Source organism: Chinchilla lanigera, unplaced genomic scaffold (assembly GCF_000276665.1).
Source record: "Chinchilla lanigera isolate Chin_1 unplaced genomic scaffold, ChiLan1.0 scaffold00037, whole genome shotgun sequence".
Taxonomy (NCBI): domain Eukaryota; kingdom Metazoa; phylum Chordata; class Mammalia; order Rodentia; family Chinchillidae; genus Chinchilla; species Chinchilla lanigera.
In genome coordinates this window covers 15,790,617-15,803,619 of record NW_004955438.1, presented here as the reverse complement: position 1 = coordinate 15,803,619, position 13,003 = coordinate 15,790,617, and the positions used below count along the sequence as shown (strand labels likewise).

Sequence of the window (13,003 nt, the reverse complement as noted above, 5' to 3'; positions counted from 1 at the left end):
ATATATATATATATATATATACACACACACACACACACATACATATATGTATACATACATATATATATACACACATATATATATATCTTCTGGTGGGAAGTTATTTTCTCAAATGTACTCCTAGAAGCAGATTGTGAAATTGTCTTCCAGCAAGGCTGGTTTCACTACCACCATTAGCCTGGGTTCTATCCTTAGCATTACTAAAAAAGAAAAAAAAATCTGCTGAAGAAAGGAGAAATGGGAAAGTACTAGCTAAAGGGTACAAAGTTTCAAGTATGCAAGATAAATAAGTCCTAGAGCTCAATAGTGAGCACAATACCTATAGTTAGCAATGCTACTTAATAATTTTCCAAGAGGGCCAATCTTATATAAACTGTTCTTAGGACAAGTAAATAAATAAGAGGGTGAAAGAAACTTTTCAAAATGAAAGAGATGCATAGATTGTAGTGATGATTCCTCATAAATTAATAAAGAAATGCTTTTTTAAAAAAGTCTTCTGATCTACTAGCCAGTTTTAATTTTTATATTTTCAAATATTTTAATATTTTATTTTACTTTCATTTTCATTTTATTAGTTTATAATTGATTGTGAGTGGGGGATTATTGGTTGCCGGAAAGGGTTCTGTATGTAAATCCTATAACTGTTGCTTTGTTATTGTTGAAATATTTATCTTAATTGATTTTGATAAACCTGTTACACTTTAGGGATGTTATTTTTTCCTAGCTATCCTATAGGTAGAAAATATTGAATTCTAAAGAATGAATCAACAAGAAAACAATGAGTACACAGCACAGAGTGGCTTCTCCCCAGACCTACTTCTCTTCTTCCCTAGTACTCAAGTGGACTGCATTTTCTATTCTCTCTGGCAGGTAGATGGGGTCATGTGACTGGGTTCCAGCCAATGGAATGTGAGTAGAAGAAATATGCACACTTAGACCTGGACCATGAAAATCTTCCACTTACCACATTCTCTTTTCTTTTCCTAACCACCAGAGATTGCAGAGGGCTGCACACAAGGGAGGAAGCCTGATCCTGGGCATCTGTGTGGAAGTTCCCTTTCCCTACTACTCAGTATACACACTTACACCTCCATATGAATAAACAGTATGTTTCCTTTGTGTTAAGTTGCTGAGATTTATCTGACAGCATCTTGCATTACTATGAAAATCTTTTTTAAAAACACATTATAGTAATTCTACTCCCAGAAACCTATTATAAAGAAATAGTCCAAATGGACAGAGTTAAGCACAAAGATGTTCATTGCATATTAATTACAAATGCAGGATACTGAAAAAAACTGAAACATTCAACAACAAAAATATTTGTTAATGATATTTTTAATAGACAACATTTATTTACTCAGCACTTACTATGTATCTGCTAGTATGCTACTTGCACTATTTCAGTCCCTAACCTGTATACTAGCCCCTGATATGTCTCATTCTGTAGATGACATAAATAAAAGAATTATGGGTTAAGTAACTTTTGCAAACTCACACAGGAAGTAAATGGCAGGTATCAAATCCTAGTCTGAGTCTAAAGCCTACATTCTCAACCACAATTTTGTGAAATATAAAAATGCAGACCATTAGTCTGGTCAGGACTTACCCCAGGTACAGAGGCTATCATCTGCTTGCTCAGGATTGTTGACTCAGCTAATTTGGTTCCAGCATCTGCACAAATAAACTAATAGAAAAGAGAAAGGATAATTATTTTAAGAGTATTTGGACAATAATAAGTAATTTATAATTTTACTAACATGGCTTAAATTCATTAGTGTTCACTTTCATGACAGTCTGCCCTAGATACATTGGATTTGCTAATCATGATGGTTCATTCCCATCAGTAAAGAACCAACATGAGCACAAAGACTCAGAAAACCAAGTGGTACTGATATGGTAAATTCAATCAAGACAGAAATAACATACAGCAGAATTGTCACCATTACTCCGGGGTCATTCTATTTATACTGTAGCGCTTTTTAAACAGTTTCAGTTAGCATGCCTTCATAGATTTTCATGACTTCTATCATTATAGCACAGCATACTTGGATATTCAGAATGAAAACAGAACATTGACCTCAGAATGAGAAGCCCACCTGTTTCTTTCTCAAGGGCCCTCAGGGTCTCTCTTCCTCTTCCCACTTCATTGAGTGTCTCCTCTGTGTTAAGAACGACCCTAGTGCTACTCCAAACACCCACAGGACTTTTCACACACTTCCACCATAACAGTTGTGACATTAGGATATAGTGACCTCAGAGTCTGTTTCTCAATCTTCTATGAGCTCTTCAAGAGCACAGACTTGATGCACCTCATCCCCAGCACTAGTTTAATGCTTGGCATCCCAGAGGGCCTCAGTAAGAGTTTATGAAATCAGTTAATCAACTGTGATTTCGATCATTATGGGAACGGATTTACAATATTACAGTTTAATTTGCTTCATTACAGATTTTGACAGGTGTTTCCTACTTAACGCAACATCCAACTATTTACTTATGGTTTTAAGGAACAAGTTAGTTGGCAGCATTTGCTATGATTAATTATCTCCTGTTTAATTTCTCTTTCTTGGCCTCTGGGCAGTGCCCCTAGCAAGTTTAGCACCTCAAACTGCTGCTGTATGCAGTCAGAGGCACTGAGGAAGTTTTGAGGTCAGTAGCTTGTTCTTCCCACCCATCTGGAAGGCGCAGGGGGGCTGTAGGGGTAAGACCAGGCTTGTTGCTAGGCAGGCTCCGTCTCTATCAGACTCAAAGAAATAATACAGATCAGGGTAGTATAGAGACCTCAAGCACTCTGGAACCATGGAACAGAAACCAGCACATTGTCAGACTGATTAGAGGTCAGAATCTAAGCACTATTAATCCTGGGCAAGGTATAACTCTAAACAAAAGGCCTTCTGAGGCCAAGGGCCCTTAGATGTCTACTCATGGTCCAGAGCTGGACTTCAGGTGCAAAAGGTGTAATCCTGCAGGAAAGATGTTTAGGTTTGGTGGGGAGGGGCAATAAACAGAGCTGTTCTGAGAGCTGGACAACAGGAGTGGACACAGATCCCATATTAATATTCTTGTCATTTCTATTGGCCTCAAATCCCATTAGCAAAAGCGAATGAACCCATTTGGTCATTTACTCTGAATAGGCAAAAAAGAGTAGCAGCTAGGAATGCCTAAAATTTTCCATTATTTTGTTCAGGACTTATTTCTAATGCTAATGTAAGGAAACATATGAAATCAAGTTTAAAAAACGTTAAGCCTTTGGCTTTGGCCAAAACCTGTAGGTTAAAAAAAAAAGAAACCTGTAGTATTTGGTGGAAGAATAGGGGACAGTGACTCTTAGCATATCATTTTAAGATAGAATAATTCTAGTCTTAATTCAAGCCTCAAAATATGTCTTGAGAAACATCCCAGAGGTGTTGTAAAGAATTAACTTTGCAGTTCTGACTTAGCCTTAGAATGCTTCTCCAAAGACAAAGAACACCAGGGCCTAGATAACTACCTATGACCCTGCCTGGGTTGTTTCATCCTTTTCCTGGCCCTAGATAAACACTGTAACCATAAAAGAAATGTATGGTTATCTAAAAGGGGACCTATAGAATAGAGTACAGAAAGTATACATCATTGTGGTTGGGCTCATGACCTGAGCCTGACCCAGTTACATGGTACAAGGAAAACAACATGTGGCCAGGGCTACAACATTCCAATCTGTTAACATGGAAACCAAAAATGTATATAAGCTGGGAACAAAGGCATGTCCACGCCCACTTCCCTGACTTGCAAGTCGGGATGAGAGGTGACCGGTCTAAATTAAAACTTTGTCTGTTCTCATAAAGTTCTTTGGTCTCTTGTGGAATACAGCCCAAATTTTGCCGTAACAGAAGTACTGAGTAAAAAAAGGAACTCTCAACCTGACCTGGCAAATACTACATGTTTTCCCATAAAATGTATTTTGCAAAGCTATCTGAATCCACAATCTGGACAAACAACTTATAACTATGTTCCAAATCTCTGTCAGAACACCAGCATTCATTTTAATTAATCTCTTTACAAAAGGAGTGAGCTGCACAGCTGAGAGAAACTATGGGGAAGATGGAACCACATCTAACGTGCAAGGTATGGGAGTGCTTGGAACTGCTCATTTAAGGATGGCTGCAAGTCTTGGGTCCTCCAAATTGTGCATGGATGGCATCGTGGGTGTTGAGGACAAAGCAGGATCTGAGAAGAAGCAAAAATTCAACCTGTCTTCAGCAGATGCCTCTCCCATGTGCCACATCAGTGAAGCGGACCAAGAAGCACAGTGAGCATGCTGTCTGAGTGTTAACAGCCACAAAGCTGCAGGATCTGAGGTCAAACTCAAATGTCTGACTTATGATGATTCACACAAATCAAAATTAATAAAAAATACTGCCCAGAAAGTGATGTGTCTCAGAGAACCTGGCTTATGAGAGTTGAAGTACATGAGCTTCTAAAATAATTCATTATTTATTTTTTAGCATTTTCACATCATATATACAATTAAAACCTTAATAAATCTTTCTGTCTTAATTTTATTATTACTGCCAACTATGAATTGGAAAAAACTTCATTTTAATTATATAGAACTTCCCAAAGTATAGAGCTGTAGCTAAAGTCAGAGGGGAACATGTTAACTTCTGTAAAGGGAAGAATTCTATGCTTCCAGAGAGAACTATTCCACTGAAATATCCACTCCTCTGTAAGTACAAAAGAAACACGATATCTATTATGCGTCATTACTAAATTCATTTTCAAAATGATACCCAAAATAGTATCTATACCTCTCATCCCATGGCGTGATAGGGTTATTACTAACTCAACCAATATTAGTAACTCCAGCCTCTGTGAATTAAAAACAACAGTCATACCTCTGCCATTTTTTTGTCCTCCAACCCACAACTAATCTATTTTTAAAAGAAAATCTTTTACAGACATGATTTCTCATAACTTGAAAATGCAGGTATATCCCACAGAGTGGAGGTGGTACATGCAAATTACCAGAACATCTACTCTTGACACATAAAAGGAACTGAGGAAATTCATTTTGATTTGAACTTAGTCTTTATGGTAACTTTTAATGGATTATTGCTCTATTATGAAAATTCTTTTAATCCATCTCAAGAATAAGTATAATAACCTGTTACACATCACACATCTACAGCAAATCAGAAGAAGAGAAAAATGTTGTAAGGCAAGTCAAAATGTCAGCAGATTTGAATTAAAACAACATGATAGTACATCTGTCCAAAGTGCAGAAGGAAAAATATGTCCTGGTGGTTGACAATTTTAGATTCTGAAAAAGATAATTTTCTTTAATTTGGCAAATTTTTTTCCTGTCTCCATGCCTTCTTTTCTTAAAAAAACTCATTTGAGCATTTAAGGCTATCTGACTTCATTTGTAAGTAAAAACAAATACCAGCAATTATGGCTAGACAACCTATGCAATATAAGAAGCTGGACATTTTCCCATGATGCCAGGTCTCTTGGAAAAACTTCTAGGAATTAAAAACTGATTGGTACCTGTTGCTATCCTGAAATGTTTAGGCCTTGGGTGAGCCCACATTCTTGGGCAAGTGTGCCACTGTCCTATAAGGGGTCTCTCTAATGCCAGAGTGTTTGATAAACAACAAAGGTATAGCCTAAAAGAAGAATGTACATTTCCACCTCAGCAAACTCATCCACTTACTAAGGTATTAATTAGAGTAATCATAAATGAAATGCCCTAGTCTCTCCTTACAGGGTAAAGTATAAAGCGAAAACCCTGTGTTGGAGCAACCAATTCTCTTTTCATTAATAGAGCCAGTGCCATTCATGATGGATCACCAGGTAAGTTTTCCTACCCAATTATTGTTTTTGCTTCTGTTTCCAAGTTGTATTTTCAGTCCAACAGATACAAACTTACTGCCATCAGATTCTAACCACTGATCCCCATGAGGAAAGTCCTGTCTGTACTTACTGTCCACACAATGAGCCTTGATGTCCAGGCACCAGGGATGACACTGCCCAGTAAAAAGGAAAGCTTTCCTACAGTCCAGCCTAGATCTTCTGGTCTAAAAGAAGCTACAAGGGTGTAGGCAGCCATCTCTACCATCCTTTAGAGAATAGCTCAAGAATCCAGGCAGGCAAGGGCAAGAGAAAAGGGACTTGAGAAACTACAGAAAGATGCTCAGCTCTCAGAGACAAAGGTGCTTCCCCCACTCCCAACTCCTGGGAAGGACTCTTCTCAATGACTTGGGTAGGACCTCAGCGCAGAAAAGGAAACTAATTTATTGTTAAGGTATGCCTTGCTTTATTTCTCTCATTAGTAATTAAAATTATTTACCTCTAAGAGTTTGAAGGATGTGTTACTTCAAAATGGCATAATATTAAGTTTTTTGTTTTTGCAGTAGTAGGGATTAAACCCAGAGCCTTCACATGGAGACACAGCCCCAGACCTTTTTTAATTTTTCATTTTGAGCCAGGATCCTCCTAAGTCATTAAATTGGCCTGTCAGAGCTTGAACTTGCAATCCTCCTCCCCTAGCCTCCCAAGAGTGCTGAGATTACAAGTATGTGCTAATGGTTAGGTTTTCTTTGTCAGAGAAGGTTGAGACATTCTTCAGAAATTTGATCCTCATGGGCAGGATATCAAAATGTCTCCAAAATGCCTCTCCAACTTGAATAATTTTACATATGACATTTAAAATTTCCTGATTCAAATATATATATTTACACATGTTATATTTATACATACATTTGTTTTAAAAAGATGAAAGTGTTATGTTTGAAAGCAGATGAAAATTAATAAAATACATTGAGAAGTATACACTTTTGCCTTCTTTCATCCTAAGGCTAATTTGTTTTTTATTTATTCACCTAGCTGTGATGCAATAATCACTGTTTTTATGGCTTCCTTAAGCACTGGGTAATTTAAACTGCCACTGTTCTTTTGCTGTCTTGCGACAAGTGCTTATTATGGTTGACTAATGTACTTCATGGAAATTCAGCCTCCAGCAGTTACAATGTTGGGTGGCAGACCCCAAGAAGATCAGTCACACGGATTTACTCTGCTCAAGACTGGGGTGATTAAGAAAGCCTCATCCAATGCCTTCAGGAGAGCTCTTTCAGTACCCTGAAGCCTAGGGTGTTTCAAAGGATAACCCCTAACTGGAATGCCATCAGAAGCAAGGGGCTTCCAGACACTGCCAACATGCTAAAATGAAACCCCTCCTGGGCTACTCCATGAAGCCTTGTGTACCTGCCCTCCTCCAAACCAATGGAGATCCCCTTCATCTAGAAAGTTGGTTGTGTCAAAATCACTTGTACTCAAAAGTGGTATTGTCTCTGACACATGAGTAGGAGGGATGGCTCACGGCAATTCACTGGGAGAAACCACAGTTTGTCTCTCCTCCAGAACACAGATACTTTCTGGTTGTGGTTTTGCTTCTGCATTCCTCTTGGGCTGTCTGGTACCTTGGTACAATGGGAGCTCTTTCATGCTGACTATGTCACACCCAACCTCCACTGCTGCCATTGTCCAGCAATCACTACTCATTGCACTTGCTCTCGGAGAGCTTCAATGTACCCAGACAGACAACGTCAGATAATTGCAGTGAACGTGCACAAACTTGTTATTAAATCTCAAGTCTTGGAGAGAAACCCAATTCTGGTCCTAGCGATTTACGGTGGGGAAAGAAGGGAACTAGGCAGTGGCTATTCAATGGTGAATGACCTCTCCTCTACTGGGTAAACGTCTGAGCTTCTGTGGATCTAGCAAGATCCATACCACCCCTCACTGAATGCTTTCTTACTCAGGACATGTCTCTATTACTGTACCCACACACTATGTTGGTACCTTTTGTTTACATTAGCTTTACCTACAAGATTCCAAACTCTTAAAAGGAAGAGACCATGGCTTATTTGTCTCTTTCTCTAGCATCCTGCATAGCATCTGCTCCATGCCAAGGTTCATAATGGCTTGACACATAATAAATGTCAATTAACATTCTCTTCTCCCTTTTTCCCCCACATGGTACCCAAGGTGCTTATGATTCAGAGAAATTTGTTCAGCTCCTTGATACCAAGCTCCTATTTTCCTTCAGTCATTAACTTCAAACTTGGAGGCCCAGACTCTGTGACTGGTTTTAATGCTTGGGGAGAATGGAAATAGCTGTGATTCAGTTACTGGGCACTTTGCACAATCATCATCTGAATGATACCCTTATCTCAGTTATAGCTCATGGTCAGTTCTTTAAGTCTAGTCTCAGCCCTTGCAGTGGGAGGCAGAGTCCCAGCTTACCAAATCCCCTGCTGACTCTGGCACTGCTGACTGCTTTTGCTTAGCTCCATCCGAATGTCATCGTCCTGAAATTTATTCCACCTTCCTGCCTGAACCTTTCCTTTCCCTGCAAGCCAGTTTACCTGTGGACTGAGCCCAAACTTCAGGCAAAGACATTTGTCTATACTCACTAGTTGTGTGTGTGACCCAGCTCAAATGCCATTTCCTTCATGAAGTTATACACAATTTCGTATGACATGAGATGTGATCCCTCAACTTCCCTCTAGGTTCTAAGGCCTAGGGTTTGTTTACCTCTTCCTCTCATGGAACTCATCACAGCCTGTCTCGAGAGATCAAATGGTGCATGGGTACCTAAGATGCCCTGTTAAGGACACAGGGAATGGAAAACTTCAGCCCCTCATAAATAGTCCTATATCCAAAAGCATAATCATTGCCAATTTTCTGGAGCCTGCCTTGTGTGTGCTCAAGCCCTCGACCTCGGTTGTCCAGGTGGGCTGATTAGCCTACTCCCCAGCCCTTGCTGGACTGAGTAACCTCTGCCATTGACCATCTCTGGCCTGGCCCATCCTCACCTTTACAGAAGACTCAGTGCCTTTCGGTGCTCATCTGACTCAGACCTCTGCCTCCGGCCCATCTTACCTGCCTTAGTTCTGTCTCAGCTCTGGCCAGAAAATTGTCCCTCCAACATACTGGATTACAACTATCTTAGGGACAGATATCATGGTTTAATTCTTATTTTATCCCTCACAGAACTAGTTCCATACTAGGAACGAAACAACAAATAGTCTTTTTTTCTTTTTAAATCTTTTTTTAACCAGTGGAAGTGCCAAGTGGCTTGTATTAGTTAGATCTTGACTTATGTAAGATATATTATTTCTCATCCTTGGACAAAGACATTTGGTTTTATGCATACCCCTCAATTTCTCTTAATTTTTCCAGACATACACAGAATTCATGAAAAGTTTCACAAATACAACATAAGCTTACCTGGACAAGTAGAAGGAGGTTTGTATCTGGTAAAGGAGATTTGAGCTTTAGGGCCTGCAGAAGTTCTAGCACAACACTACGAGATAAGTAGAATTTATCTCGTTCCTAAATAAAACAAAATAGAAGAAATAAACAATTTTAAAAACTCAATTAGAATAGATCTGCCAAAAGAGTTTCCAAAATTTCATAGATCAGAAATAAAAATATTATTTAAAAATGTACAAGGGGCTATCCTTAAGAAATAAAATTAAAACTAAAAAAAAAAGACATGTATAATACCTTTACTGAAGCAATGAGAATATATAATTTAACTGATAAGAAAACAGTATCTCTTAAATATTAAAGCCACAATATCTTATTCCCACAAGGGAATCCCACTACATCAATCAAACAAGCCCACAAGTTTTGTTTTGTTCTGTTTTTGAGATGGGGTCTTGCTATGTCATTCAGGCAAGCCTTGAACTCACTTATGTAGCCTAAGGTGGCCTCAAACTTGGGGAGATCCTCCTACCTCAGCCTCCAGAGTGCTGGGATTACAGGCATGCACCACCATATCTGGTAAGTATTTTTTCAATACAAAATCATTTAGAAAGAACATGTACAATTTTTTTTTTAAGTTTTATGTCCTATTCCAGGAACTGCCTTTTTCAATGTATTATTTCAAGCATACAGAAAAAAAGAGAATGGAATATATTATGTACCTACCACATCTTTGTAAAATCATACCGCTTTGCTTTATTTGATTGATCCTTTTTTCAAGAGATACTGTTTCAACTAAAACACTACAGAAACAGTTAAAGACACCTATCTAGGATTTGTTTTTGTTTCTCCCTTCCTCCCTTCCTTGATAGTCACTATTCTGACTCTATTATTATTTCATGTATTTTTATACTTTGACTACAATTGTATGTAACTTGGGAGTTTCTGTTGTTGTTATTTGTTTGCTTATATATTTGTACAGTACTGAGGATGGAATTCAGGGCTTCCCACATGCCAGACAAGCACTCTACCACTGAGCAACATCCCCAGCTCTACTATGACTACTTATGTGCATCTCCATTATACCATTTAATATTGTTCTGCTTGATTTTTAAACTTTCTATATTGGTATTATATTACACATACTTTTCTGCAACTTGAAGTTATTCACTAAATTATGCTTTTGAAACTAATCCCTGTTGATAGATGTATCTCTAGATCTTTCAACAGCTTGTTATATGAACTCAGCTTATTGTATGAACATTCATTGATCAGTCTTGCTGATATATTAAATTGGTTTCAATTCTGTAAGCCTTTTTATTATCAAATATATACATATGTAGAAAAGTACATAAACTATTAAGTGTATAGTTAAGTGGATCAAGATGGACTGAACACTCCTGAAATCACCACCCAAACAGCAGCACACAGCAAACACCTTAGAAGGCTCTGTTCTTGCTTGATCTTCTTATAATCAAGTAACAGGGAGTCCCTGCAGGTCTGTATTTACTGTCTTTTTCCCCCTATTTATTGCATCTCATTTTCTTAAACTCTGGTTATTGTGTGCTAGATGCTTTATTTTAAAAATTATTTCTAGAAATCATCTGAAACATTATTTTACTTCAAAGAGCTTTATGTTTGCATCTGCCAGGTGTATGAAGGCAATGTTAGGCCAGGGTTACCTTAATTCATGTATGATAAGCTTTGTAATATCTCAGTTTGGCTCACCATAGGACTTGGCAATGAGCAGTAGCTATGTGAAGAGAAATTTACTTCCATGTCATCTTTATTTTATAGGTCCAGCCAAAAGTGTGTGGGTCTGAGGGTGTTGTAACAGAGTTCCACTATTTGTAGGTCCAAGATTCTGACTTCTATCTCCCTACTCTCATGGAGTTTCCAAAATTGCACCTCAGCTTCTAAGCCACATCTTCTAGACTGATAAACACTTCTAGGGCAAAACTGGCCTGCAGGGCTCATCTTACGCTCTGCAGATCTTGACCTTGTAATTTTTATATATCTGGTTACCATTTTGATGCTTTTAAGAAATTTCAAAAAATACCCTGTGTACTGTTTTTAAAATATTTTTTATGTTGTGGGAGGATGGGTTCAAATTGTGTAGCCCCCACCACCACCACTACTAGAAAAAAAAGTCCAGGATTTTTACTGGAATCATTCAAATTTATAGATTATGTTGAAAGATTTAGCTGTATTTTTTGCACTGGGTCATTATGTTTTAAAATGAGATCTGTCTTCGTTTATTTCAATGAAATGTTCTGATTATCTCCATAACATGCTTGCACATTCTCGGGTTTACTTTTTGTTGCCATAACAGATGACATTTTCAAAGTAAATCCTATAAAGCTTTGTAGCTAAACATTAAAATAGGTGATGTGGGGATATGTTTGCATCTAGCATCCTTGCTGAACTAAAAAGGTGTCTATAGATTCTCTTTGGTTCATCTGTAATCACATCATCTATGAAAAATGAGAGTTGCATTTTTTCCAGTCCTTCTACCTCTGATTTCTTCTTCCTGTCTTGCTGAACTGAACAGAGCTTCTAGTACTGCAATAAATAGAAGAGTGCTATGTGGCAACCTTGTACTTAGGATTTTAAGGGGACTATTGGCATTTTACCTTTAAATATAATGGTTGCTACAGATTTCTGGTAGATCTCCTTTTATTAAGTAAAGAAATTCCTTTCTGTTCCTAGTTTGACAATAATTTATAGTAAATGAGTGATGAATTATAAAGATGTATTTCATACATCTGCTGAAATAATGACACTGGTTTTGATCCTTCAGTATGGTAACAGGAGACATTAATAAATGTTCTAATATTAAAACTATTTTTATACTTCATGAAAAGTTGGGACTAGGTCATGAGGTTCTATTTTTAATGCATTGATTTGCCATTATTCATTCAGAATTTTTCATGTATGAAGAACATTGGCCTATAATTTTCCTTTCCTTTAATGTTCTTGTCTGGTTAGTATCAGGATTCTGCTGGCCTCATAAAATGTGTTGGGAAGTGTTCTTTTTTTCTATCTAATAAGATAGAAATTTGTATAAAACAGAGATCAGTTTGTTCCTAAATCTATACAGAAGTTGTCTTTGAAGATGCAATGGAGTTTGTGGTTAGGTTTTAAACTACAATTCCAGTTTTTAATCCCTTAAGTTTAGCTGACTTTTTCTTTTTTTTCCCCAATTATTACTTTCTTTTTAGAAAAATGTCCCTGTTGTCTAAGATTTCAAGTTAATTATTATAAAGTTGATCATTAAAAATCTCTAATATGCCTGCAGTTACATTTCCTTTTTCATTGCTGATATTCTTTATCTGTACCTTTTCTCTGGTATTCTGTAAGTCTTGCCAAAGGTTTGTCTATTTTATTAGCCTAATCAGAAGGTCACCTTTTGAGGATGTGGGTTATAGATCAGTTGTAGAGCAACTGCCCAGCACAAATGAGATTTTGGGTTTGATCCCCAGCATTGAAAATAATAATAATAATAATAATACCACCTTTTAACTGTATTGCTCCTCTACTTTATCTATGTTTTCAATTTAACTAGCTCCTGCTCTTATCTTTATTATTTCTTTCCTTAAATTTTCTGCAGCTATGCTGTTATGGTAGTTTAACTAGGTTTATTTAGTTTATTAGGTTTTCTTTTTTTCCAGTAAAGGTATTAAGATGATAACTTTTCTTCTAAACATCTCTGTTGCTGTGTCAAAGTTTAGAAGGTAGTATTTTTTTTTTTTTT

The 13,003-nt window shown here is 37.4% G+C and overlaps 1 protein-coding gene across 10 annotated transcripts in view; it reads right to left on the bottom strand.

Moving 5' to 3' along the window:
• Nucleotides 1–13,003, bottom strand: part of Unc79 (unc-79 homolog (C. elegans)) — a 250,138-nt gene that overhangs the window by 21,956 nt on the left and 215,179 nt on the right. For all 10 annotated transcript variants that reach the window (XM_013517287.1, XM_013517282.1, XM_013517285.1 and 7 more), the window contains 2 exons: nt 9,271–9,375; nt 1,610–1,687 (listed from right to left, as the gene is read on the bottom strand). In XM_013517287.1, coding sequence (XP_013372741.1) covers nt 1,610–1,687; nt 9,271–9,375 — 183 coding nt within the window. The remainder of the gene's footprint in view (nt 1–1,609; nt 1,688–9,270; nt 9,376–13,003) is intronic.